The following is a 26,177-nucleotide window of genomic DNA, read 5'->3' as shown; positions in this document are numbered from 1 at the left end:
TTGAAAAAGTGTGGTGTGCATGTGTACAAGCCTCTGAATCAATACTTTTTTGAAACACGTTATGATGCAATTAGAGCTAAACATGTCTTCGGGTGAGTTTCTTCTAGCTTCGGGCATCGAGGCACTGAATGTTTTCTTCTTCGTAAAACAGCTAAACCTCAGTCAGGGTATGTAGTTTGGTATGTTGTTTAATAACTCCTTACTTCAAAACGTCAAGACCTAGCCAGTGTGTTCCTTGATCTTCATGATGCCGTTTGTTAACTAATTATTTCTATCAAACCTCTGAGGGCCACGTAGAATAAATTACACACAGGTAAACTCTTTTTAACATTTAGTTTTGAGAATGATTGATTGCAATTTTATTTAAGGGCATTAGAGTAAAAGGAGATAAATAAAATTGCACATCACACTATTTAATGTTTTATTTTGTGACATTTAGCTTCACACTTTTTGACATCTATCACATTAGTTTTTGTTAAGTGCTCTGAAGTTTGCAGCCTTACGACATGTAAAAGTTTCCATGGATGTCAGTTGTGGGCAGTAAGCCACAATACATTTAGGACTAGAATAAATTAGCATGTCTCTTGAGTCATGCTGCTACAGGTGAGGAATGTAACATCCTGTTATTACAATCTGTACTCCACAATACATATACATCATAAGTTCAGTCATTAGCATTTTCTTTGTTTTATGGCTGATGACTGGGTTTACCTTTCCTCTCATCTAAAACGCGTAACTAATTTAAGGCAGATGAACAACATTCCTGAGTCTTGTTCTTTTGCCGGTTTCTGCTAAAATGATCTGCCTTTCTGTTGTTGATATTGACCAACATTGGAGACAGTATTAACTGTATCATCAACAACAAGCCGGTAAGCCTGGCTGGTTAAAATCATCCCTATTCTCGATAAAAAACTATTTCAAACCAATAAACAGGAAGAGCTGCCGTAACTCAAGGACTTAAAGCCCTTGAGCTCTAATTGTGGGTCTGGTAATAAAACCTAAGCTAGAAAGCTTGGAACAATGCCATTCAGAATTACAGCGAAGCAAAAATATAGGGAAAAATAAAAACACAGTCTTCCAGGTTTTCATTCCTAGTAATGGCATGTCAACTCACACAGAGATGCCAAAAACACTGATGCGAATGTGTGCACTCACCTATAAATCTGAACACCACGAAATGCTCATTCATACACACTAAAACTCTCACATATTCTCATAGAAGGGGACATGTTCATTGATCTAGAAGTGATTCTAAGCTAAAACAAGTACAAAGGACTGAAAAGCACAGCTATGCCCTGACAGGTGTGTAAATGCATGACGGTAATGCCCGTGTCCATACCTGTTTGGTCTGCATAGTTGTGTACCTATGTGCCTTCGCATTCACTGGATTTATGTGCATGCCTGACACAGGCAAAGGAAGTCTGTGTTTGCGTCTGAGCCTACATGAATTTGTGTGCGTCCCTCCAGGTGAGCGTTGTGTGAGTGTGTGTGTGTGTGTGTGTGTGTGTGTGTGTGTGTGTGTGCGTGTGTGTGTGCTAGAACCCGGCGCTCAGCATGTGTGTGTGCTCTCGGGCAATACCAGTTCAGGTCACTGACTCTTGTTATTTGATGTTGGAGCTTTGGCAGCAGTATTGTGTGTTTGTGTGCATTTCTAGTTAGATAGAACACAATTTTATAGTTCCTTTGAAGTTTTATATCATCAAGCATTTCCTTTTTGAAGCCAATCCATCTCCATTAGCTTACTCTTATATTCCAGGTGAAAGCCTGCTGCTACCACACTGATGTCACTCTGAAAGTGCAGGAGTAGCTGATTGGATGTTGAGTTCAGTAGAGCAGGAGCTGTTGTTCCTACACGACACATACACAGACACACACACACACACACAAAAAAAACATTACAATATTGTACACGGTAGGTCTGTCAGTGTTATTTAGCATGCTAGTATTGCTTTGAAGTCAAACTTACAATAATAAAAGCTTGTCTCAAAAATCATCTTAAAATCCAATTAGGGATTCTTAGTTTTCATAGAAATGCACAAGCTGTTTACGTTGTATCAAAATCCAGTCTAGAAGGCAGTGAAGGGTCATGAGCCTAAATACATTTCAGAGTTTGTTGCTGAAGTATGAACATCCCTCAGGTAAGGAGAGACCTATTCTTTTTGTGTTTCAAGGATGAGAACTCAACAAGGAACGACCAAAAAAGGCCAAAGATTATTAGAATGATTATTTTTATTCTATCATATTTTATTTTTTTTCATTTGCTTAAATTTTGCAATACTAGTATGCCTTTCTTTTATTCTTTTATTGTGTCATAATTGTATATTTTTATGTGATGCTTCTCTCTTTGTTTCTGTATTTCGTTCCTTTTGTTTTTCTGGTAAATAACTTGAATTACCCCATTTGTGAAGGTGCTGCACAAACAAACTTCCTGGCTTTTCTCAAAATAGACAGTTAACAGTCACCTCAGATTTAAAACATTGCCCTTTCGAAATAATTGTACAGTGTTTCTCATTCGACCATGTAAATTGGCCTTTTTAAATGTGTGACTCATGAGGCTGTAAGCATAAAGAAACTCGACACATTTTTAAACATCAAGGGAAATCTTATCTATAAATTAATGTGTGCTATTTTTGATGTGCTCCTTTTTTGCATAACTTGTGCATTTATTAAGAAAAAAGAAGAAAATTACAAATACTTTCAAAAGTGTAATTTGATGATCAAAGTGTAACACTCTGTTCACATTCTGAGCACCCTCAAGTGACAAATACAGAAAATATTGGGTGAATTTATCAAAGGGCAGGACAGGTATTTCAGATGAAGCAGCTCTGATCATTCAGTATCCCAAGATAAGGAAATCTTCATCGGTGTAGACAAAGTGCTTGCATAGCACAGCAGGAGAGTGTATAATATCCTCGGCTCATCACTGTGACATTTTCATTCATGGTGTCTCATTATGTGAGACAGACGTTACAAAAAAGACAAATCTGGCTGTTATACAAAAACATTTTAGCTGCAAAACTAAAGCCCCAACCAATGTTTTCAGGATAAAACTGCTTTACTACAAATGATAACATATAAACTCGGTTTATTCCAAACACTTGATTGTGGGGAATAAACTCATTTTTTTCTATTTCTACTAATAGTGTGATAATATGACATTATACTATTCATGTGGCAAAAGTCAATGAAACTTGTGCACAGTCTGCAGTCTATGCTTAAATTTGAAACACACACAAAAAAAGCTGCAAAAGCTGCACAGAATTTCTCTGTCTGTGGCCAAAAAGCATTTTAAAGAGAAGCAGTTTTATCTGCCTGACTAAAGGTGCTCAATGGTCAGCATTAGATCACCATGGTTGTAGTGGCCAGCTCCCAGGTGTATCCTTTATAAAAGGGTACAGTTATATATTAAATTTGTGAGTGTGTGTGTGTTTGTGTTGCCCTATATGTGGCATGTCTTATGTGAGGTAGCTGTGAGACAGATATGTGCTTGGGGCAGGGAAGAAGGGAAACTCTACAGGGAAATTGTGAAAGGTTATACTTTATTAGTGACTCTCTTCTTAGTGTCACTCTTTCTCTATCCTTTTTCTCCATTTATGACAATTATTGTTCACTATTTGAGGTTAGAACTACACCAAACATTTAAACATATTTTTACAATGCTAAACAATTATTGTGCATCTCTTTGGTTAAGGAATAATCCTGTGCCATACAGCCTATATATGTATAAACTTTTTTGTATGTCATCTGCAGTTTTATGTTTCTGACCTGTCTGACCGGTCAAGCTGTCATACCTGAAAAGGATCCCAGTTTTGGAGCTGTCATGTCCCCTCCATCATAGATCTCCAGAGAGTCCCAGTTGTGTTCTGTCGCAAACGTTATAACTTGGATCTAACAAGTAAACGACAATAATCACTGAACAAAACGGCTTGCAAGACTACAACAATCCTGTACAACTGGTGCATTAAAGAGCGACAGTCTAACTGCATACATATGTGTGTACCTGTATTCCTGCTCCTTCACTGACATGGATTCTCCACAGACAGTTTAGAGCATTAGGGTACGGCTCAGGATAGCCAGGAGACAATATTGTACCTCGACGTTCAGTCAAATTGCCACTGCAGGGAACTAAAACGGAGGCATAAAATATACATGTTTGGCATAATTTATACACCAAGTAGCTTTTAATTAGGACAGGATGATTGAATATAGCCTAAAATAATAATAATAATAATAAAAAAACAGACGGATGTTTTGAACAGAGCAAGAATACATAAAATTATTTACGTGTTTGCAAAATGCCAGCTCTCAACAGTGAAAGGTTTCACATCGGCATAGATAAAGTTTGCTAGAATTGCAGTGAAAATAAAAACAGTTACTTTTATTGTCTATTGCAATATGATTAACCAAGGCAAAAATAAAGGGAACATTTCACTTTCATTTTGTGTGTGGCTCCAAATCCAGGCCTCCATTGGTTAATAAATTTGATTTCCATTGATGATTTTTGTGTGATTTTGTTGTCAGCACATTCAACTTTGTACAGAACAAAGTATTCAATGAGAATATTTCATTCATTCAGATCTAGGTGGTGTTATTTGAGTGTTCCCTTTATTTTTTTGAGCAGTGTATATCTGAGTTTGTCCAAATATTGCTTAGTTTAGTTATGTTCTGTCAGAACATAACTAAAGTTATGTAAAATTCAAAATATTTTAGAACAGAGAGGAAAGTCAAAAAAATTTCTAAGCATAAATTAAATTTGTCTAACAAATTAGCCAACAAATCTTTGAAAAAGGTGTCTGAAATATTTGATTTGCATTTGTTGAAAGCCATATTACTTTTTTGTCTTAGTAGTTTGTTGGTCAAAATTCTCTGATCCCTACAAACTGATGGTCTTTTGTGTAACTTCTGACTTATTTAATCAAAATCCAGTGGCAAGCTTTATTTTGGAGGTGTGTGGATTTGCCAGTTGCAGTCTTAACATTACAGAGGTCTGATCTCCTCACCTATACATGTAGGTGTCGATGAGTTCCACTGTGCGAGGGCACCTGGCACAGCCTGGCATCGGATTGCGCTGGATCCTTTCAAAAGATACCCAGGACTGCACTCGAAACGGACAACGGAGCCGGCTGAGAACTCCGAGCCGATTCGCCTGCCGTACCGAGGCTCTGGCACTGAGCTGCACTGACTGTCACTTGTGCGAGGCACAGCTACAGTGAAGAAATAAGTGCAATTGTATTGAAAGAGAATAATTAAAGCAACAATTAAATTCATTAGTAAAAAGGTTTTCAGACTCGTGATTTTATTTAATATTCTATAAAAGAAACTGAACTTTGGACTTTTAAAAGCTGTAAGCCATGAACCCACAAATTTACGGAGGGTAAAAACTGACATATACATAAAAAATAAAAAAAACTGACGTGTTTTGACATTTTTAAAATAGTTAGTAAAACATGTATTTTTTCAATTATATTTATTTTAGTGAGATGCATCAGTATTTAAGTGAGGAAAACATATTTCAACTAAGAAATAAACAGTAACGAGTTACCTTGGTAGACAAAATGAAAGCCTTTAGCTGACTGGCCACTCTTGGCATTGAACCGAAGCATGATCTGATTGGATGTTGCCAGCGGCAATGTCTCTCCTGAAATAATTACACACGCACAAACATGATATTCAAGTTAAAGTTAAAAACTGAAACCAGCATCAATGTGTCTTTTAAACATTAGTTTTAAGAGAAATGTTACACATAAAAAATATGTAATAAATCAAGAAATACAACAGTTTCATATAAACATCCATGCACACAGAACAACAGTGGTTCACTGTTTAACACTAAGTACTTACCCAACTGTCTAACACTTAACTACACTGGTTTCTTCTGATTATTTTTCAGCAAATATCACTTTATATTTCCCTTTTATAGTTGAATATGAACATTGCACATCATTTAACAGACACACACAGATTTAAAGGGAAAAAAACACAAAGACAGACAGAGGAAGTAACAGTAATAAATGAGGCAAATATGGCCTGGTGTGGCTGACATTTAGAATCATCATTAGCACTGTCATGATGTGTGCATGTGCGCGTGTGTGTGTGAGAGCGCTTTATAGACATGCTTGTGTGTTAATTTGTTTCCGTGCCAAGATAATCAACCAGTTAGATGGAACAATGCAACACAAAGCTGTTTGCCCCTCTATATGTGTGTGTGTGTGTGTGTGTGTGTGTGTGTGTGTGTAGGTGTATGTAAGAATGATATAGATGACATTATTTTCTATAGCCTGCTGTGTTTGATTGTTTTCCATTCTAAAAACAGAAAACACAAACCACAATGAACTCGGGAATAAGTCACACATCTGAATGCTATTCAAGCTGGCTCTTGTCCTATTTAAACAAAATGTACCTGGAAACATAATGATTTAAATTGCAGCACCATTTCTGAAAGAAAAAACCATGGCATCTACAAGAAAATAAAAAAGGTGTTCATAATTCCACAAGCATGTAGATAAATGTTTTCTAAAGATTATTTGCAATTTATTATTGTTTGCTTCTATGATCAAACTATTTGGCGCCTAAGCAGTTTAAGGAAGGTTTCTGAGCTGGAGTCCAATTTTTTGATGAACACAAAATTGACGTATACACGATCTCCAGAGAGGGAAATCTAATGTCACATTCATGGATATTTCCCTGCAGTGTGCCTGCTAGCAATGACACAGAAACTTATATATGAAGTAAAACTCAAAAGCAATGGCATCACAGTTCGCCATGAGCAATGTTAATCAATATTTCCTCATATTACATTCCTCAAATTTTGTGATATGCATCGATTTTGCAACAGCTGTCAGATTTAATCAATGCACGGTGTGTTACTGTGCAATGATTCAAAGCTCTGCCAAGCTTGGATGACTCAAAGTTGGAGGGTATGCAAACCCAGGGAGGGTTCAGCTCCTGTACTGCAGATCGTGCCGTACCACTGAGACTCTCTGCGCTGCTGATTTCTTCTTGTGAAGACATCCCATAATAAAATTTCACCAAATACATCACTGTCGAATAAATTGCAATAACGACTGGCGTGACCCCGTTCTGCAGCCAAGGAGGCTATTTTTTTCCCCTACACACATTTTCATTAATAACCCTTTTGAAATTTTCTTTAATGTTTTATCCTTTTAATCTTATTGTACATGCGTACAATGGCAATAAACTCAATTCAATTCAATAAAGGTAAGGAGGATTAAAGAAAAAAATAATGCCTTTACGACTATAAAGAGCATGCTAGCAGCTTAACAGTAAGGTTGACAATACTCTGTAAACACACTGAAGTCTCTCACCTGCGTGAGTCAACATATTCTAGTCAACTAGTCAACATATTCACCTGAATGGGATCCAGCCAGGGAGCTGAGCAGTCGAGCATTATCATTGGCTCCATCAAAAAGCTCCACTGAGTCATTCATTGCCGTCTGGAAAACAGCAAACTGACCAAATACCACTGCAAATGTCAGAGAAGAAAATACAGAGAGGAAAAAAACACCTTATTATTACCTTTATTAGTATAAGTTTGAAAGCAACCGTGTTCAGTGTCGATAATGAATCACTTACCAAACTGTGGGGACACAGTGATGTGATAGGAACACATCTGTCTCATGGTGTAGTTTAAAGGATAGTTTGGGGATAAAACAACACCCTCAGATCCGCTGTAGTGTCCTCCACACGGAGCTGTCCACACAAGGAGAAATAATTTAAGCTGTTAGCAAAATTAACTAAATTTAGAACACTCTAGAGGAACCAATTTGCTTCTATCTTTAAATACATTATCAACAAGTATGACTCTCCTCTTTATGGACATTTTTAGAACGGAGAAGTTGGAAATGATACAATGATTCCAGGTCTCTGAAAGGGACAATTGAGACAGCCAATTTACCAGCGGTATGTATAATAACAGTGTTATAGACATAACTTCTTCTGCAGTTTATTATATTAGCATCAGAGCTACCCGATTTCAAAATAAATTTGGGTAGCTCTGATGCTATAATTACTAATAATTAATAATCAGTGGAAATAAAAACACACACTAACATTCCAGCATATAATGAAATGATAGAAAACACACTAAAAACAAAGATACACATTGAATGTGTTGTTCTAGTGAAATCTGAGAACAGTAGTTTTATCCTTTTGTGTAACAGATTGAGCAGGGGCTATGAAATTGAGCATAAAATTTGATCTTGCAGGCCAAGCAGCATTCAACCCGCAAGCTCTGAGCGTTAGATGGCTGTTTTACAAGAATTTGGTTTGTTAAGTTTGATCACTCCATATATCAAAGCATGGATTCGCTTCCACTCACCTGTATGTATAATTGGAATTGCTGCTACAACACTCAATTTGTCATATGATTTATGTGGCAGAGAGAGGACCGTAAGATTTATTTCCAAATTTATTAGCTCAATTCTGTATGTCATTTTTGTATTAGTTTCATCTCCCCACTGGCAGGTTTAATCAGATAGCAAAAAGCAAAAGAGAAACACCTCCACCTTGTTTCAGTACTAACACAGTGTTAAACTTTTAACATTCAAACCGCCACGTTAGCTCAAAATGTCTTTTTTCTTGGAAACTTCTCATTATAAACATATGCAGTTATGTGAATGTCATTGCAGTGTTTCCAAGAAACGGGGCGCTTGGCTCACAGTGATAAATATAAAGATAATGAAGAGTTAAAAAAATAAGTAAATAAGTTACTACTGTCTAAAAACCTCTTTCATCCACTTACAATTGGACAACTGGTCTAGTTATCTCCTTGTAGTTATCAGTGGACATCCTTGTTCTGTTCTCTTTTGCATAAAGCTAACTATACTTGGCTCAAAGGTTGATTAGTGAACAAGAAAAAAAGTTTGTCTTTGGTTATGCAACATAAAATAACATAAAATGTATTGTTATTTGATTTACATTTGTAGTTGAATACAAGGACACAGTCATGAACATTATTATTATTATTATTATTATTATTATTTTGCATCTTGCAACTCTTTATGTGAAACTAAGAAATGTAATGTTGATGCTGTGACTTTTAGAAGTAGATTGCAGAGGATTCTGAAATAAAGACATCCTACTAATAGAAATACCACAGCAGCTGACACCAGAAGCATAATTATCTCCACATTAGATTAAAAACTTGATTTTAAATTTTGAAAAGCACATTTGCTGCATGTATTTTTTTTTTCAAACCCTCTCTAGATGGCTAATTTTTCAGAATAAAAAAAAACAACAAAAAAACAGCGGGACAAACACTAAGTGACTAAACTTTTGCAACCGGTGCTCGAAAACAGTATGTGATCTTCAGCACAGCAGTGTTGTTTCAAAAAGCCTATTAACGCATTCAGCAACAGCAAGACCTATGAGAAACAGGCCTGACTCTGGCTCAATTCATCTTTTGCATCCCCGAGAGAGCAAGAACTCTTGTCCATGAACAGTATGTGGGTGTGTGCACACTTATGCTCTTAATAAGGCAGAGGTCACTGACCTTTATGTAAGTGTCTCTGAAAGTGAGTGCACAAAACAGCTGCAAGAAGCCCATCGGTCAATGTCATCTCCCCCAACACACACAACACATTCTCTCCGCACATTTTCATTCCCCTCCTCTTCACCCTCTCTGGCCCTGTACTCATCTCGTCTTGTTGCGGTTGCTACGGCGTGAACCTCCGAGGGTCAGATCTATTATCCACCAACGTCATTAGCTGTGACCCTTAACAGATTTTAATTATCATCGCCTCTGTGCTTGTTGAAAATGAGAGAGCGTACGAGTTCAAAGTTTGATCCTGCTCTAAGACACACGGAACAACACTTTGTGAATTAATCTGCTGCCAAAGTCAGGGGGCTCTAGTGCTGAGATGCGAGGATGTGATCTTTTTGTACAGGATCATAAAGCTTAAATGCTACCAGTTATTAGCTGGAAACATCCCCTTAAACACACCCTTGAGGGTTACTCTTTCAAGTAAGAACGTCAGCATTTTGGTCTTGTGAAAACTGAGCATGAAAGGCTCAAAAAGTACACCAGAGAGCCCTCAAGCACTTTCAGTTTTCACAGTAGGGCATTCGTGAGCCCCCGAGGACTTTTCTGTAAGATGTGCCAAAGTCTATGAGACCAGAAGCGTACACATTACAACTCGGTCCATTATGTTAGCCAAGATTTGCTCAGGGAAATTGTTCCAAATAGTGAAGTAAAATTTCTTTCAAAACTTCGTTTCCACTTGTCTTGTATAAAGTTGTTTCATACCCACCCACTCATCTTACTTCACTCCACTTCTGCTTCTTTCTATTTTCTTCTTGTTTCCTAAAGCTCCATAGTAACAACCCCCTTATTTCCCCCTGACCTTAGGCTGTGATATTGATTGATATTTTGGATTGACTTTTACTGTTCTCTCGTTTTCAAACCCTCGGGTCTAGAGGTCTTGTCTTCATCTACCCACAATCCTCCGGTGGTGCTGCTCTAGGCTCGGGTGTCAGCCTCATCAGAAGCCTCCATGCACAGGCTTTGATCACTCACACCCTCTCCCTCAAACACACACAAATAAATGCAAGAAAAAAAAAAAAAAAGCCATACAAGTCAGTCTCCTTCTATCACACAGCCGCATACTTTGATCATCTACACACATACGTGAGACTTCAGCAGTCCTACCTCTCACTACCAATATATCGCATCTTGCTTTTATTTTCTACTGCCCAAATACACACGTGAAAGTATTAACAGATGACTAACAGGTCAGGAAAAAATAAAATTCCAGTATTGTAAACAGTATATTCACGGCATTTATAACAACATTATCTTTCCCTGGAGAATATCAAACTTAAATTTGTGAATAAGCTGTGAGTGGAACTTCTGCACATCATAACCAGTTAGTATAACTTTAATATTACATGTGTAATGATATATTGGCATACAGTCATGGGGGAAAAACTAATATAACCCATGATATAGTAGTTTGTAGAGTCGACCTTAGCAGCAGTAAATGAATGATTTAATCTTCACTATTGATATATTATGACCCAATGTTGTTGCAGCTCATTGACATTTGTGGCCGTTAAATGCAACACACTCAAGGTCCCATCACAGCACTGGATCGACAGTGAAGTATCTGCAGACTTGCTATGTTCATGGAAATGTTCTCTTTTTAAATGATGATTTCCGACCAAAAGCCAGACATAAATGTTTAGATTGTTTTTTGTTGTTGTTTTATGCAAAGAAGTCTATGGTAAATATGACGCCTTCAAGGTTTTTGGGTAGATCTGCTATTTGGTTTTATCCAAAAACAGCACTGATGTTAAAACTAGGTGGCAGACAGATGAACTCTTAATTCAAACTAATAAGGGGGAAATAAGTCTTAATTTAATGTGATTATAGTTTAATAGACGCTGAGCAATATAAGATAATGCAATAACTTTATATCAATAGCAAGAGCCTCTCTCTCATGTTACACTTTGGATAGCGCTCATAGAAGAGAGAATTTAATGGTTCCTGAATCCAGAAATTTTTATTACAACTTAAATGAATTATCACAGTTCAGTTCTTATAGATAATTCAAATTAAAAAATGCAAACTGGCAGGAAACAGGCTTTCAGTGGCCAACTTTTAATCACAAACACACACTTGGTTCTATCTCACTAAATAAACTATATACATTTTTACGCATAAACATAGTAAGCTTACCAAATCCACTGCTTGCGTTGGTCACCAGAGAACACTGAAATATGATTTTTGCTTTGGGATTTGTTTTCTTGATTTAAAACTTGCATTATTTCCACCTTTGTAATCCTGCCTGTTGATCTTGGAACATTACCATTGTCTTTTTATCAAATGAATAATGTAACATCATTGTTGCAAAACACTGTTGTTACAAAGCAACAACATCTTACTTGGATTCACACTGGATGGAAGTCATTTTAATAAATCTTTCAGACCAGCTAAAATATGGAAAAAAATATATTTCAACTAATTTGTGTCATAGATATAATTACAATGAGGTAAAAAAAATAAATAAGTGGTGTTCCTAACAAATGTACCCAACTGCCTTTTGGTCTCATAAAACGCCTGTTCAAACCAAACATTTACAGCATATTCAAGTATTTATTAAATGCAAGTGAATAACATTTGTATGGCATGTTAAAATAAGTAATCTAGGTTGAACCGTTTTTTTTATGTCTATTCAGATAACTTGATCTTTATCAGCTTTTAAGCACAGAAATAATATACCCAGACCAATAACAGTTTCAGAAAAAAAAGGATTTACTCATTTTAATAGATATACACTGGAATAAGAAGATTTTAGTCATTTCAATTGCAGTGTCAGAGCAGGATCACATCTAAAATCTGCAGGACTCTGGCTCTTGAGGGCTGACGTAGGACACTCCTGATCTGTAAAAACACGTTTGTGGTTTAAAAATTTAAAGTGCCCAACATTTTTTCAGTTTCATCTTAGGTTAACTAACTTTACACTGACTTTATTGATCATCTGGTGATCATAGTAATATGTATTTCTATCAGTAATGGTTAGCTATCGAGCTTATTGGTGTGCCATTAATAAGTTGTTACCGACTGAAATTTTGACTGGCTGTATGGAGCTTAGACTTGCGCTTCCGATCCCCAAACTGTTGCTGCAAGCTGTCAGTGAGCGGTGTATGAAGGGTGACAAACAGGATTATCCCAAAAACATGTTTTCCTGATAAGCACAAACTTACTCATTTGTGTCCAAACAGATGAAGTTGTCATGAACCCAGAAATTACTTCTTCCAACCATAAAAACTTGAATTACTAAGGACAAGAAACACTGATTTATGCATTATGAGAAACTATCCATCTGATCATACGTTTTGACAAAAGCATAAATAACTGTTAAATGATTCAGGCTTTAGTTTTTCAAGCAGATGAGTGGTGTACCCTGATTTGTGCTTAACGTGTGCGTGTGTTGGTGAAAGTGTGTGTTTGTGTATGTGCTTATTGCCTCTAGGCGGCACTCTATAATAGTTTCTTACTTTATCTCTTTCTCTGTATCTCTCCTCCTTTCTTGCATGGACCCACACACACATATCAATGCACGCAAACACACACATACACACACACACACACCCCTATCAACAGTCACAGAGAATTCCTTCTTTCTTGAACCAGCTCTTAGTTACCATGGAAACCAATAAAAGAGCGGTTTGAATTGGGAGGTGTTTACATGTGTGTCCGCGCAAGTGTGTGTGTGTGTGTGTGTGTGTGTGTGTGTGTGTGTGAGAGAGTCAAAGCAAGAAAGGGTGAGGAAGCTTGAGAGAAAAGGTGAAAGGAAAATACAGAGTAAATCAGAGACAGACATAGATGGTGGGAGGAAAGTAAAATAAGAGCCAGCAGTTGTTAAGGGGAAGGACAGAGGAAGAGGGAAGAAGTACGCGTTGAGAAGAGGATTAAAAGGAGGAAGAACGAATGTGGAGGGAGTGTAAGTGGAGATGTATTATTTAAAGAGGTCTCACCCCGTCTAATGAGTTTGGTCTAAAAGCCCCGAGAGCTGCCCAAAGATAGAGAGACAGGCAGAGGCTAAGAAACTTCCCTAACTATGCGCCGAGAAAATCCAATGTGGAAATGGAGTCACGGGAGTTGGGGAGCAAAATTACTGAGTATGACAAGACTTTGTTACATTCTTCCACTTTGACTTTGTGAAGTAGTTTACAGACTTCCTCTCAACCGAAGCAACTATTTTACAATCTATTTATCCATGTGGATGTGCAAGCCACAGAATTACTAAAACTGAAATTAACATGGGTACAAGAAATAGGAAAAAAATGTTTAAGCTCTTTTTCAATGCTGAAATCCTTAAAATTGTGAAATACAGTTAAACTGGTATATTAAATAAGCTTACTTGCTGCTATTTTCCTGAATAGGACTTTTTAATAGTACTGGTTTAGACAGTCCTTTGGCTACAATGCAGCTTACCACAATTAGCATATCAATGTGTGTTTGAATGGGTGAACGACCATTCATAATGAACTGTGCATCCTTTAAACATCATATAGCTACATTTTTTTTGCTTTTTCCCCCTTTCTTATTGAAATACCTGTTCCAGTCAGATTATAAGCTAAAGAGATTGGAAAATTAAAAAGACCAGGATCTCTCTGACAGCTTAGAGCACTGGGATTACCCTTTGACGACAAGAGTTTGACATTGTTCACAAAACCAAGCACACCAGCTCCTTCTCTCCACACAATGAAGAAAGAAAATGGGTGATCCAACTTAAAAAAAAAAAAAATCAACTCATCTAATTAAGTTTATCCAAGTAAATATATCAAGTGTATTAAGTTGTTATGTTACAACAACATAAAGCAAATTTGACAAACGTAATTTGATTATATGTAACAGATTAACTTTTTTTTTTTTTAAGTTGGAGCTCCATTCTCTCTTTTCAGTGCAAAAGGCCATCGTTCTTAAAACCTACATGAATAATTAAAAAGCTTGTTTTGACTGGATATCTCAATTTAACAGCTTGTTAAATATTTTCCCGTTAAAACTTTGGCAACAAGTTTCTGACTAATTGCCGTCTCATAAGTAAGTAAACATTTCATTTCAAGTGAAGTCACAAAAAGATTAAAAGAGTAATGTGATGGACCTAGACTAAATATAAAGAAATTTGATATTTTATCCAAGAAAATCAGAGCCTATTTTTATGTTGATCTGTTTTGAGATCTGCTTATATGCAAATTTGTTTGCCATATTGTCAGAATCACAAACTCACCATCTGATACATATAGCACAAGCAAGCCTGATCTACAATCAACACACAAACAAGATTGCACCAGCAATTTAGCACTCCTTATTTGGAATATTTGTAGATCAGTGCTTTGTTTATTTTATCATGAATGAATGACAAAATAAACAAACAAACAGCAACAACTAACAGAGCAGATGAAATGAAATGCCTGATGGGATCGTTTTTTTCTTGCAGTGTTACCCACTGCTGTTCCAAAATTGCATTTCAGAGTGCAATTACACCATCTTTATTCTCTCCTTCTCCCACTTCCAACACCCTTTACTAGTCAGACATTATTAAACAGAGCCTTCATAGAAGAGCTATGAAATGATTATGAGCTATAAATAAGAAGCAGTACGTGTTAATCTTAAAATGTCTTCTACCTTGCTTTGTTGAAATTTATATCTAGGAGGTATTTTGGGAAGTCTCTGCATTTCAATTTCCTCACACACACGCATAAAGGCAAATACACAGCTTCAATGGGACTTTGGCAGGTGTCACTTTATTGCCTCCTTGAGCTGCCAATCAAATAAGACAGCTTAGCCTCCAAGACCTGACCAACTCTGATAACACATACTCACACACAGACAGGATGGCAATCCTGAACCAATAAGTCTCAGATTGATTTCAACAAGTTTCAACAATCAGTCATTGTAAATTGGCATGACACTGCTATCTAAAGTGAGTTCCCTGTAAACCAATGTAAGTATTGAGAATGACATGTAATTAACCACTGCTGAAAAATTGAAAATGTAGATGTAGGTGGGAAAGTAGCATAACGAGGTTCCGACTGCTAACTGAACTGAGATAATCTACTCCAAATGTAAAAATTCACAGATAAGTGTTGGACATCAAGGTCGCATAAAATTAGTTGCGTCATCAAATGCAGATTAAATGGGACTTGAATGTAAAGTGCAGCAAATCCAAAGGACATGGCACCAATGGGTGCATGTGACGGGTGCATCCAAGGATTAACCATATTACTTCAGCATCAATCAGGGTAAAATTGTTTGACAAGATATGATTTTTCCTGTTCCTCTGAGATCTTTATTCTCTCTAGTAAAGTAAAGCTAATTTAATCTAATGCAATCAGTTGCTGTCTCTTTTGTCACACAGCTGCTCTGTCCTTACATCCGTCCAGTATTCTATGTATTTTACTTACTACAAGTCAAAAGATGTCCAAAGTATATTTAGTCATGATTAATTGAGATTTATCTAAGCACTTTATTCAGTCAAAGTTGCTGTATCATCCATTTTCTTCCGGGATTTAGTTTTCCAGCCAATATTATCATCACAGAACTATAATGTAAAACCTTCTAAAACCGAGATGCATCTTTTCCATTACATTAGATCCGTCCTTTGAGAGTTATTTAAGAAACAATCAAACAACAAAACACTCTCACTTGCATTAGTTCAGGTTAAACACCAATTAAAACAAACTGATTACTGGAGTGACTTTCTACTGTGAGACTATTATCAGTTAAATCCAGTAACCTTTGATTAAAAATAAAAGCATCAATTTGTGTCTATCTTACCTTTACATGATGGCAAGGCCTTGTCCCACACTGGTTTCCCATCATGCCCCATGACACACATAATGGTTTCACTACCCACTATTGTGTAGCCATGGTGACAGCTGTAGGAGACCTGGGATCCTAGTTTGTAGTCATAGCCGGTCCGACTGGCATTCATGATGTTACCAGGGTCAAAACAGGCCTCTCTTGGTTTCTCTGTGGATGTGGAAGAATTAGGTGAGTTGGTGGACAAAGGTGCAAAATATTAAACGTGATATTTTGATAATAAGTGATAAAGTAGCTTAAATGTTTTAATTTGGCAACCAAATTTAATAACTTGTGTCAATAAATATTTGTTAATTGTGTTCTGGTAAGTTCTCATTGAATTCCCTAACTTTGTTAGTCATACATATATATTGCTCCATGTTTGATAAGTAAGACATAATCAGGAGAAAAATATGAGTCAAACAAAAGTTGCAAAGTAAACAGAACAAAAATAAAAGAGCCATTGTGTCTGTATTCGTCAGTCTTCTTTGAACCATTTCTCTGCAGTCACTGCACAAAATAGTGACAGAATGAAATAATCAGGCAGAGAGAAGTTTCAGGGCAAAAAGAGCTGAAAGTTGCAGATCATTAAGACTGTTTTGTTTTTTTTATTAGAGGGATGGCATATGAGAGCTAGTGAATAATGACAAAATCAAAAGCTAGAAAAAAAATGTTGGAGACAACAGAACCTTTCCACCAGATAACTGGAGTGAGGGAAACGAGAAGAAGCAAAGACAGGATTAGAGAAAAAGAATAAGTCTAGTCACGAGTAAGTCGAATGTTAGAGACTGACAAAAGGTATTAAATCATTAGTCACAATCAGTGGAGGTAAACAACTCTTAGGCAGACGTGGAACAACCTGCCCTTTCAGCCGAATACAGCTTCTCTCGTTACTGGGCTTAAAATAATAAGAGCAGAGAGATTAAAGTATTATCAGGTCTGCAAGACAGCGCAACCCGCATTCGTGTATTGATATTTTAATCGCAACACTTAACAAGTAGACAATTTAGTGACAATTACTGTCAGTGGTATTGTGTGCAGAAACATGCAGAGAGTCGTGTAGTACATTTTATTTTCTGGACACGCAACACAGCATTGATTTGCCCTAACCAATAAACCCACCTGATAATCTCAATCAATAGGGCTGGATGAACTCACCAATTGTGGTTTTCAGTTTAATTAGAATCACTGCTATGTTCAGACATGTTGTTTGTGATTACTGGTGCTGCCTTATCACTATCGGTACTATCTTTATTGAATACAATTAGAAAGTTTACTTCTGCTACAACTAACTACCTCTATTTCTCTTTCGTATTGCGACTGCCCAGAATCTATTTAAGTTACCAGGCTGCTGTTCGGACCGGCTGTGCACTGTGAAATCACAACTACAGCTACACATTTCACAATACAGACGCTGCATCTTCTCAACTACTGCAGCTCTCTTTCTATGCTACAATTACCTCTATATTCAATAGCAAATCCAGACATTCCTAGTGATGCATCTGATCTGAATGCCAGGAAAAGACTGTTCCCGCTGCTTTCTATGCGCTCAGGGGCCTGGTTGCCTTGAAGACTTGCAAGGAGAGGCCCGTTTGAGTCTTCGCCTTCATAAATGTGCAGGAAGTCGTAACTTGGCTCCATGTTGAAACTAAGGCGGAAAAAAACAAAAAAAACAACAGAAAACAACATTTAACTCAGCAACCTGGTTTTGGCTAAACTTTATTTTTCAGATCCATAATATCTTTCTGCAGTTTAGAGCATTCGAGGACCTTGTTTCCAATTTTCCAAACATTAACTGTGACAAGCCAAGTATTTGGGACTTTAGTTAAATCACTGGTTGCACTAAATAAACACATTATTTCAATGAATAAGACAAACATTTCATAAAACTTTTGCATCTTTTAGACATTTTGTTTTTGTCCTTTTTTTTGCCCCAATCACCAATCTAAACATGGCTGTCGCCTTCATTAGACATATTGCATACTAAATGACACGTTTCACCACCTCGCCATATATTTGTTCTGGTACACACATCAGAGGCATTAATAACAGGTATGCTTTATGTCCTAACAGGCAGACATTTAGGTTGAAATTTTACAGAGGGCCAATGTTGTTTGAAATTCTGAATTAAATTTTTTAAAAGTAAAAAAAAACAACAAAAACCTTTTATTAAAAAGTTTAATTGAAATATATATTGGTGCACAGCCACTTGCAAGTTGCATGCAAGTTTTATCACCGTCTTTAATTCTGAATTAAAAATCATGCGTTTTGGTGTAAGTTTACTCTGTAGGAAACAGTAACCTCTGCTGGTGTGGATTTTGAGTCTGATCATGTTGCTGACCTTGTTTACATAAACACTAGGCTCTGTATGAAAGGATAAACATGAAAAAGATTTGACATTGATCAACAATGACAAGCCGATGCTGCAAAATGCACAACACAGTCTGTAAAAGGTAAATGTAACAATTTGGCAACATGTACTTTGGCTTTCACATCTCAAAATGTGTGTGCAAGTGTTTGAGCCACACTCAAATATGTGCTCAGACTGTTAAATCTAAACAACTCCAAACGTGTTTGTCTTTAAAGTTTCAGTGGATCTCACATGGACAGCATCTTTTTATCTTTGTACATGCATGAAGCTATCTTGTCCATGAGACTAAAATGACAAGAGTCCACATTTTGACACACGCAAACACACATATTGTTACATCCATTTTTCTGTGGTTGTTAAAAGGCCAAATTATTTCTCTTTCCATGCAAGTACATCTTGCATAGATAACGGAAAAGGTACTGGTCGAATTTAAAATTTGGAGCTGCAAATTCATAAAGAGCCATGGAATTTGTGGAACAAAGAAATGTCTTTTGTATAATATGTGACAAAATAATAGCCCTCTAACGAGCAATGTGTGCTTTTGTTAAAAATCAAATTTCAAATAATCTACTTGTAGATGAAGTTGAACAATAGAAAAAGCAACAAAGGCAACATTTACGATATGGTTGACAACAGGAAGAACTGTGGGAAACATAAAAGATGCTGTTTTTGGGCAAAACAAAATATACTGAACAACTGTTGAAATTTGTATTGATGTTTTCATTTGGAATATATTAAATAGTGTTTTTGAAGCAATTGCATGCATAAAAATATAAGCTATTGCAAAAAATTGGGGCTTTATTTGCTGTTTTATACATGCCATTTTTAATCAACTTAGAACACACACACACACACAGACACACACAGGCACATGCACAAAAACATTGGACAACAAAACGTACGCAGATGTTACCAAAGTTAAAGAAAAAGCACGCAATATTCCATTTTAAGACCTGTGTTTATATCGGGTGCTAAATGGGCTTAACTGCACCTAAGCCTCCTTTCCACAGGAAAAAAGCATTAACCGATCCATGCTAATACCTTGTGCATTAGTGATGCATTCGGTGTTGAATACCATAGCCGCTAAATGTCATGAAAGGAACATGGAAATCTCACTGGGAAGAAATGGGGCAGCGCAATAATCTCCCATGACACAAGAATAAAACAACAGTCAATTAAAACTTGAAACCTAGTTGTGAATTACAGGCTGCTAATCAAAGTGTAGAAATTTAAATTAAATTTCTATATAATTAATTACATGCTCTGGAGAAGTAGTAAGTAGATAGGCACAAAAATGGTAATTATATCTATTACAAGTGTTCACTTGAAGTGTGTACTTCTAAAGCACATCTGTTTAATTTTTTTTGCTTTGCATGAAAAAAACAGGGTCACATGTGGACAATCAAATGAATTGAATGATCTTGGTTTATTATAGGAGTGAGAATAAACTTGATTTATAAAAAGGGAACATGGTAAAAAAAAAAAAAAAAAAAATCATCCGCGGTAGTAGTAACTAGGTTAAAATGTCTTTTCTGTTAAGTGTGTGAAATACATTTAAAAAGAGAAGATAAAATAATAACAAAGAAGTGTTATGCAACACATAAAGCACAGCCAAAGCAAAATGTAAAATAAAAGTGTCTCAATGTCACATCAGCAGGGATTTATCTTTCAAGCTGCAAAACATGAAGTCAAAATTGGGTCATTTTTCTCCTTTGGCAATCTGCAGAAAGTCGTCTTTGGTTTTATCTGCTTTGCTTCATTTGAAGATCCAAGTCTCACTTTGATGAACTACTGACTGGGACTTAAAACATTCACCAATGTGCAGTAATTAGCAATAAAAATGTAAATAAACAATACTCTATTAAAAATAAAACAACCATGGAGATGGGTTAGGAAATTTAGTTTTAGTAACACATTATTTGTTTACCACAGCAAAACAAAAAAATATCACCCGTTATCTTACTTCTAGATTGTATTATGGAGCTCAGTTAGGAGAGAAGCAGTGTTATGGTGACTTCTGTCCTGTCTTCCCACCTCCCCCCCACCAAACAAACAAAAAGTATGTTTTACCCAAAAACCAGGTTGAAACATTTTTGCTATGTTTTCCACAAGCTGGCAAATATTCTTTTTTTTTTTTTTTTATTTAGTTTACCTGAATTGGTGACTGTTACTTTTCGGTTTTATCATTCTCTGCGATTGAGCTTGCTTTGTGGATCTTATGGCCAGTATGACTAAAAAGTTGTTTTGACACTACCATGGTAACTTATGTGAGGAGAGAATTTCAAAGGAGCTTTTAAGGCAGATGTAATGCCTTTAAGCAGCGGTCCCTGAGGAGTGAAGAAAACTTCTCAAAGACTAGGTTATTAGTTACCTTAATGATCTTACGCTGCATGTTATTTAACATAAACTGTGCTTGATCTCTCAGGAGACAGGTCTTTCTAGATTCGGTGAGGGTCCATATTAAGCCAGGATATCTACAAGAATTTGATTAAAAACACTGCTGAACAATATTATTGCTGAATGGAAGTGTTTTTGTTAGGACAAAATACATTTTAAAAACCCAAAATGTTTTACCTCTATTTTATACTAATTTGGATTTAAAGATTGGCCTGACTGGTGGAATCACTTTGCCCATTCCTCATGTGCCTTATGTTTTAAAATTGAGAGGGGAAAACTAACCTATTTTTATTCATCCACCCACCCATATTTTAGTTGGTGTTTTAGTTTAAAGGTCCACTATTGAGCAAAATTCACTTTTTGTATGTTCCTCTACTTACTTTTGGGTCTCTCCTGCTTCTAGAACCAATCCGATAATGTATTGCTAAACATGTAAAACTTTTTCAGAAATGTTCAGACAGTCTTAGTAGAGGGATTGTTGGTGTTGAGCAATCTGACGGCCAACGGGAGGTAACCCTTTCTGAGTCTGGCTCTTCTACAGAAACGGAAACTCCTGCAAGACGCCAAACGGATGAACAGACCATGGAGAGGATGGAGAATTAATAACGATGCAAGTGCGTATCAGATCTGCAGCATTTGATCCTTCAGCGGTTGTGACTCGATGGTTGTTCAGGAGGCTCCACTTCTTCTGCGTCTGGGTTTGCTTCGGGGTGACAGAGCTGTGGTTGTACCACTGTGAGTCTGTGCTTGAAGCCATTTTCATGTGTCTGAGGGGCAAATGTAAACACTGCGTTGGGAGGGCTGGGCCGGCTGCAGCTTATTTGCATAATCGAGACCTAAAACAACGCTTTCCGTGTGAGCTCAAAACAGGCACAACTTGATTGGGTGAAATCGCAATATGCGAGGATGATTTTGAGTATTAAATGTAATGAACAAGTTTTGTGTAGCCCAGACATTTATTGTGCTTGTTTAAGGAAGCATAACAGTGGATCTTTAAGCTATTTTCATGTCTTCAGTGGATGATCTGTAAGTTTACTTAATATACCTTCATACACACCTCAATCTTTCATGTAGCTTTGTGTGTTCCTATACTGATAAACTGGGAATTATAGAGAAACCACTGATTGTTTTCATGAACCAAAGAGCCTTGCTTTGGTATTCTAAGCACACTGTATTTTGGTTATGCTTTTCTTTTATTGACTTTAGATAAAAAAAAATAAATAAAAATCAAAACAAAAACTGAATCATCATTTATTCCATCATCTTTTTCATCTTTGCATGACATGTTCTAAATCTTATTTTATTTCACACACAACCGATCCCCAAATCAGAGAGTGGATAAAAAAAGAACAACAATTTAGAAATTTTTTTGAAGTAAAATGGTTAGGATAGAGCCGGACATTTTTGCAGAGGTGGGTACTAACTTGTCACATTTAATCGCATGCATTTTTTGAGTAACCTTTAAAAAAACATTCTTCAAGGAGTAGTTTTAATGCACTCTACTTTTTTACGACTTGAGCACATTTATTTTGGAGAAATCTAATTTAATCCAAATTAATTGTAGTGTTTGGCTATTCTATCCACCTCCAATTACTTTACTAAATTAAGAACAAGCATATTTTAAAACAAAAATACCCCCCAGACAGAAACTCTTCCAGATTACGTGAAAGTGAGACTTATTGTTTATGCACAAGGCAGCATCTTGGCTTTAATGTTGTTTTCTATCTACTGGGCTTGTTAAGCCATGTGGAAGTTCAGTGAATTTACAGTGAAAACTATACATTGTCACTGCAATGTTGGTTTCAAAAGCTTGTAAACCAACAAATCTAAAATAAAAGTTCTGTGATGATAATATTGGCTGGAAAACTAAATCCTGGAAGAAAATGGATGATACAGCAACTTTGACTGAATAAAGTAAATAATTTTATTTGGAAATGATTTTTCAGCCTAAATTTGTTATTTTGTGCCCATTTTCTGAAAAACTAGAATTGCCACAAGACTTATTTTGCTCGACCTGATGGCCATCATTTTGTAAAAATTAAATCATATACTACAAACAACAATTACCCAGTACTTGAGTAGCATTTCTACTAAAACATTTTTACTCTTAAGTGAGTTTTTGTTTTTCCACTTCTGCCCTTTTGATTATGAATCTTAAGTCAACAACCTGTAAACTATTGGTGGTTAAATGTCCAAAAATACAGCACAACATTAGCTTTGAAGCAAGAAAAGGAAGTTTCAATGCAGGAATAAATACTTTGTAGTCTGCTGAAAGAACTACAGCAGACATGAAACAGAGCCACAACAATTTCACAATCCTAAAAGAAGGGTACAGGAGATGGGTAGGCAGGAAAAGAAATCAACTGAGGTCTATTCAGGAAAAAAAAAAATATAATCTATCATTTGCAGAATTACCTATCTGACTTGTCAGTAATTTTAAGCAAAGCTGCTGTTATTATGCTTTACTTGCTAAATCTCCAGAGCTTTAAATTATTCCAGCAGAGCCAGTATTTTGCCTCAAGAAGAGCACAGTAGTCCTGTCAGAGGCACCTAAGAGGTGAAAAGGTCATGTATTAATTTACAACTACAAGTGGTCTTACCTCACTTTTTTTTTAAAAAGAATAAATAAATCACTGTGATCAAGTCCAAAATTATTTCTACCTTTGGCAGGTTTAGATTTCAAACTATTTTAAATCAACCAAAAAGGTCGTTTCTAATAGTAAATTAGACATGAATATCTCCAAAGATAACATTAGTAGTTTTGATTTTTTATAAAAATGGCACCTAAAACAGGATCTTAATCCCTTCCAATACTTAAAGAAAACAAACAGAATTACCGTCACATTAATGAACGTCTTATTGTAATTGACAAACAGATTTCTGTGTGTTTCAATAAGCGTCTTGACAATATCTTGGTGAGCTGCATGTCTTTCAGGTTGGAAGGTCTTTTTGCCTTCACCCTGATCTTTAGCTTCCTCTGCTGATTGTCTACTGCATTCAAGTTGGGACTCTGGCTGGACCTTTCCAAAATGTTCACGTTACCTCCAGTAAGTAGAAAAATGTTGGTGAGATTAAAAGACGGCTATAAGTTTAATCTACCATGAACAATGTTGAACTTAACTGTAAAGCAAAGGTGGTGGTCTGAGGAAATAAGTAAAATATTAGGAAAACTTCTACATCTCATTATGTCTACATCTACATCTCACATTTTCTAAATTAATGGGGTTACGGAGATTTTTTGTGAAGAGTCCCTCCAAAAAGACACACAAGGAGCGCCAAACGTTCTAAAAAATAAATAAATGACACTTGAAATCACAGCAGAATGTCAGCTTACCTTTTGAAGATGAGGGCAATGACAAAGTCAGGATTGACTCTGATTCTCCAGTCGCACTCTTTCCCAGGAGGGTAAGGCTGCGGGTAGTTCGGAGACAGAATCACACCGGAAGGACCGCTGACATTACCCCCGCAGGTCGCTGGAGAAATGCGGAATAGTAGGAGAAAGAGAAAGAGATGATTAAAGTCTTGAATTCTGTTATTTGGCAAGATGATAAGCCCTGGTTGTCCACTAACTTTCCCCACAAGGAAGAAAGAGAGGAAATGAGTTAGGCATACAGTACAGGAGAGGTTTGTTAAAGAAGAGAAAATCACACCTTGAAGACAAATATTGCCTCTGCAGGTGGTTGTAGATTGTGAAACAGCATAAGAGAGAGACAGATGGTGAGATTTAGTTACAGACTGTGGGGCTACGGGTAGTTAGGGTGGGGGGAAAAATCACCCCTGGCAGTGCTGTGATTCCACATTAAGCCGTGGAGCAGGGAAAGGATAATGTCAAGAGAGACAAAAAGATGCACTCAAGCAGCAATTTATTAATGTGAAATAGAAGTTTATAACATGCCAAGGAGTCTTCATGATGGCAGGCGTGTGTAAACAAATAATCATCATTGAAATAGTGGTAAACAAGGGTATTAACAGTTGCAAATTGCTGACAGACTGAACACCAGCACAAAAACAGTCTACATTGGAGAACTGAGCTTGAAGAGGCAATAATGTGTATTTTTCAGGGCACATAGTGCCATTTTATAGCACAATCATGTAACCATGTTTACCTTCAATTGTTATAAAAATGTATATGTAAAACATGACTTAAAAGGAAATTTGACTATGTAATTTAATACATCGAAATTGGTCTCCGTTTCTTTAAGAAGCTCATACTCTTTCCAACACTCCTCCTTCAGCACGCAATGCTTCTCTTTACACCATTCAATGTTCTTATCAGCGCTGAACTGAGAAGTGGATCGTAAAATAGAGTCAGCACATGTGCAGTTCCACTAGGGGTTTGCTAATTGTTGAATCCGCTAGTCTGGAGGAGCTGAGAAGGCAAGTGGAGGGAGAGGCCCTGCGAGGCAGAAACTCGACAGGAGAATGTAGCTCCAAGGAAGAGCTCTGGGTAAATAGACGGCCCTTTGTTTACACTCCACATATGTTTGTTGAAGAGGGAATAACATTAGAACATGGTATAAAACTATTAAAAAAAAAAGGTTACATTTATATAGTGCTACCCCTTTAGGAGTTTGTAATGCGTCTAATTATGAGAAATCAAAACGAAAGCACTCAACCTTCTGAGATGACGATGAAGGCAAGTGATGCAGTAAAGATGAATTTAGATTTAGTTCAGATTCTGAACCGACACATTCTGTTTTACTAGGTTACAAAGCAAACTCTTGTTCCATCGGTGGTGCCAGAGGACTTTCCCTTAGTGCGCCAGCTCAAAAAGAAAAAAAAAGCAAAGGAGGCTGAGCGATATAAGACAATCTGCATATTGCCTTGCTACAAGGACTCAGGTGATCAGGTCATTTAACAGGCTTACTGATGCTACTCATCTCATGATGCATTCTTAACTATGGATGATGTCATACTTCCCTCTTGACTTTGAATGATAAAAAATTTAGAAGGTCAGGACATTTATGGTAATCACTGTTGACTTAGCATTTACCTACTCTGATTGCATTGGCATAAAAAGTGAGCTCAGTGCAGCAGCAAGTTATGAAACCTACAAAAAAGCATTTTGCTTATATATATATA

The 26,177-nt window shown here is 36.6% G+C and overlaps 1 protein-coding gene across 1 annotated transcript in view; it reads right to left on the bottom strand.

Annotated features, from left to right (window-relative positions):
• LOC103136602 (CUB and sushi domain-containing protein 1) overlaps positions 1-26,177 on the bottom strand; it is a 444,439-nt gene that overhangs the window by 93,187 nt on the left and 325,075 nt on the right. Inside the window, exons 30-39 of the mRNA XM_007549920.2 lie at positions 24,430-24,568; positions 17,788-17,975; positions 16,304-16,498; positions 7,594-7,710; positions 7,370-7,483; positions 5,543-5,638; positions 5,001-5,204; positions 4,001-4,125; positions 3,792-3,888; positions 1,744-1,848 (exon numbers count right to left, since the gene is read on the bottom strand). Of these exons, the coding sequence (XP_007549982.2) occupies positions 1,744-1,848; positions 3,792-3,888; positions 4,001-4,125; positions 5,001-5,204; positions 5,543-5,638; positions 7,370-7,483; positions 7,594-7,710; positions 16,304-16,498; positions 17,788-17,975; positions 24,430-24,568 (1,380 nt within the window). The remainder of the gene's footprint in view (positions 1-1,743; positions 1,849-3,791; positions 3,889-4,000; positions 4,126-5,000; positions 5,205-5,542; positions 5,639-7,369; positions 7,484-7,593; positions 7,711-16,303; positions 16,499-17,787; positions 17,976-24,429; positions 24,569-26,177) is intronic.

The sequence above is a fragment of the Poecilia formosa genome, unplaced genomic scaffold, assembly GCF_000485575.1.
Source record: "Poecilia formosa unplaced genomic scaffold, Poecilia_formosa-5.1.2 Scaffold33, whole genome shotgun sequence".
NCBI classification, from domain to species: Eukaryota; Metazoa; Chordata; class Actinopteri; order Cyprinodontiformes; family Poeciliidae; genus Poecilia; species Poecilia formosa.
This window is presented reverse-complemented; position numbering and strand designations above follow the sequence as displayed.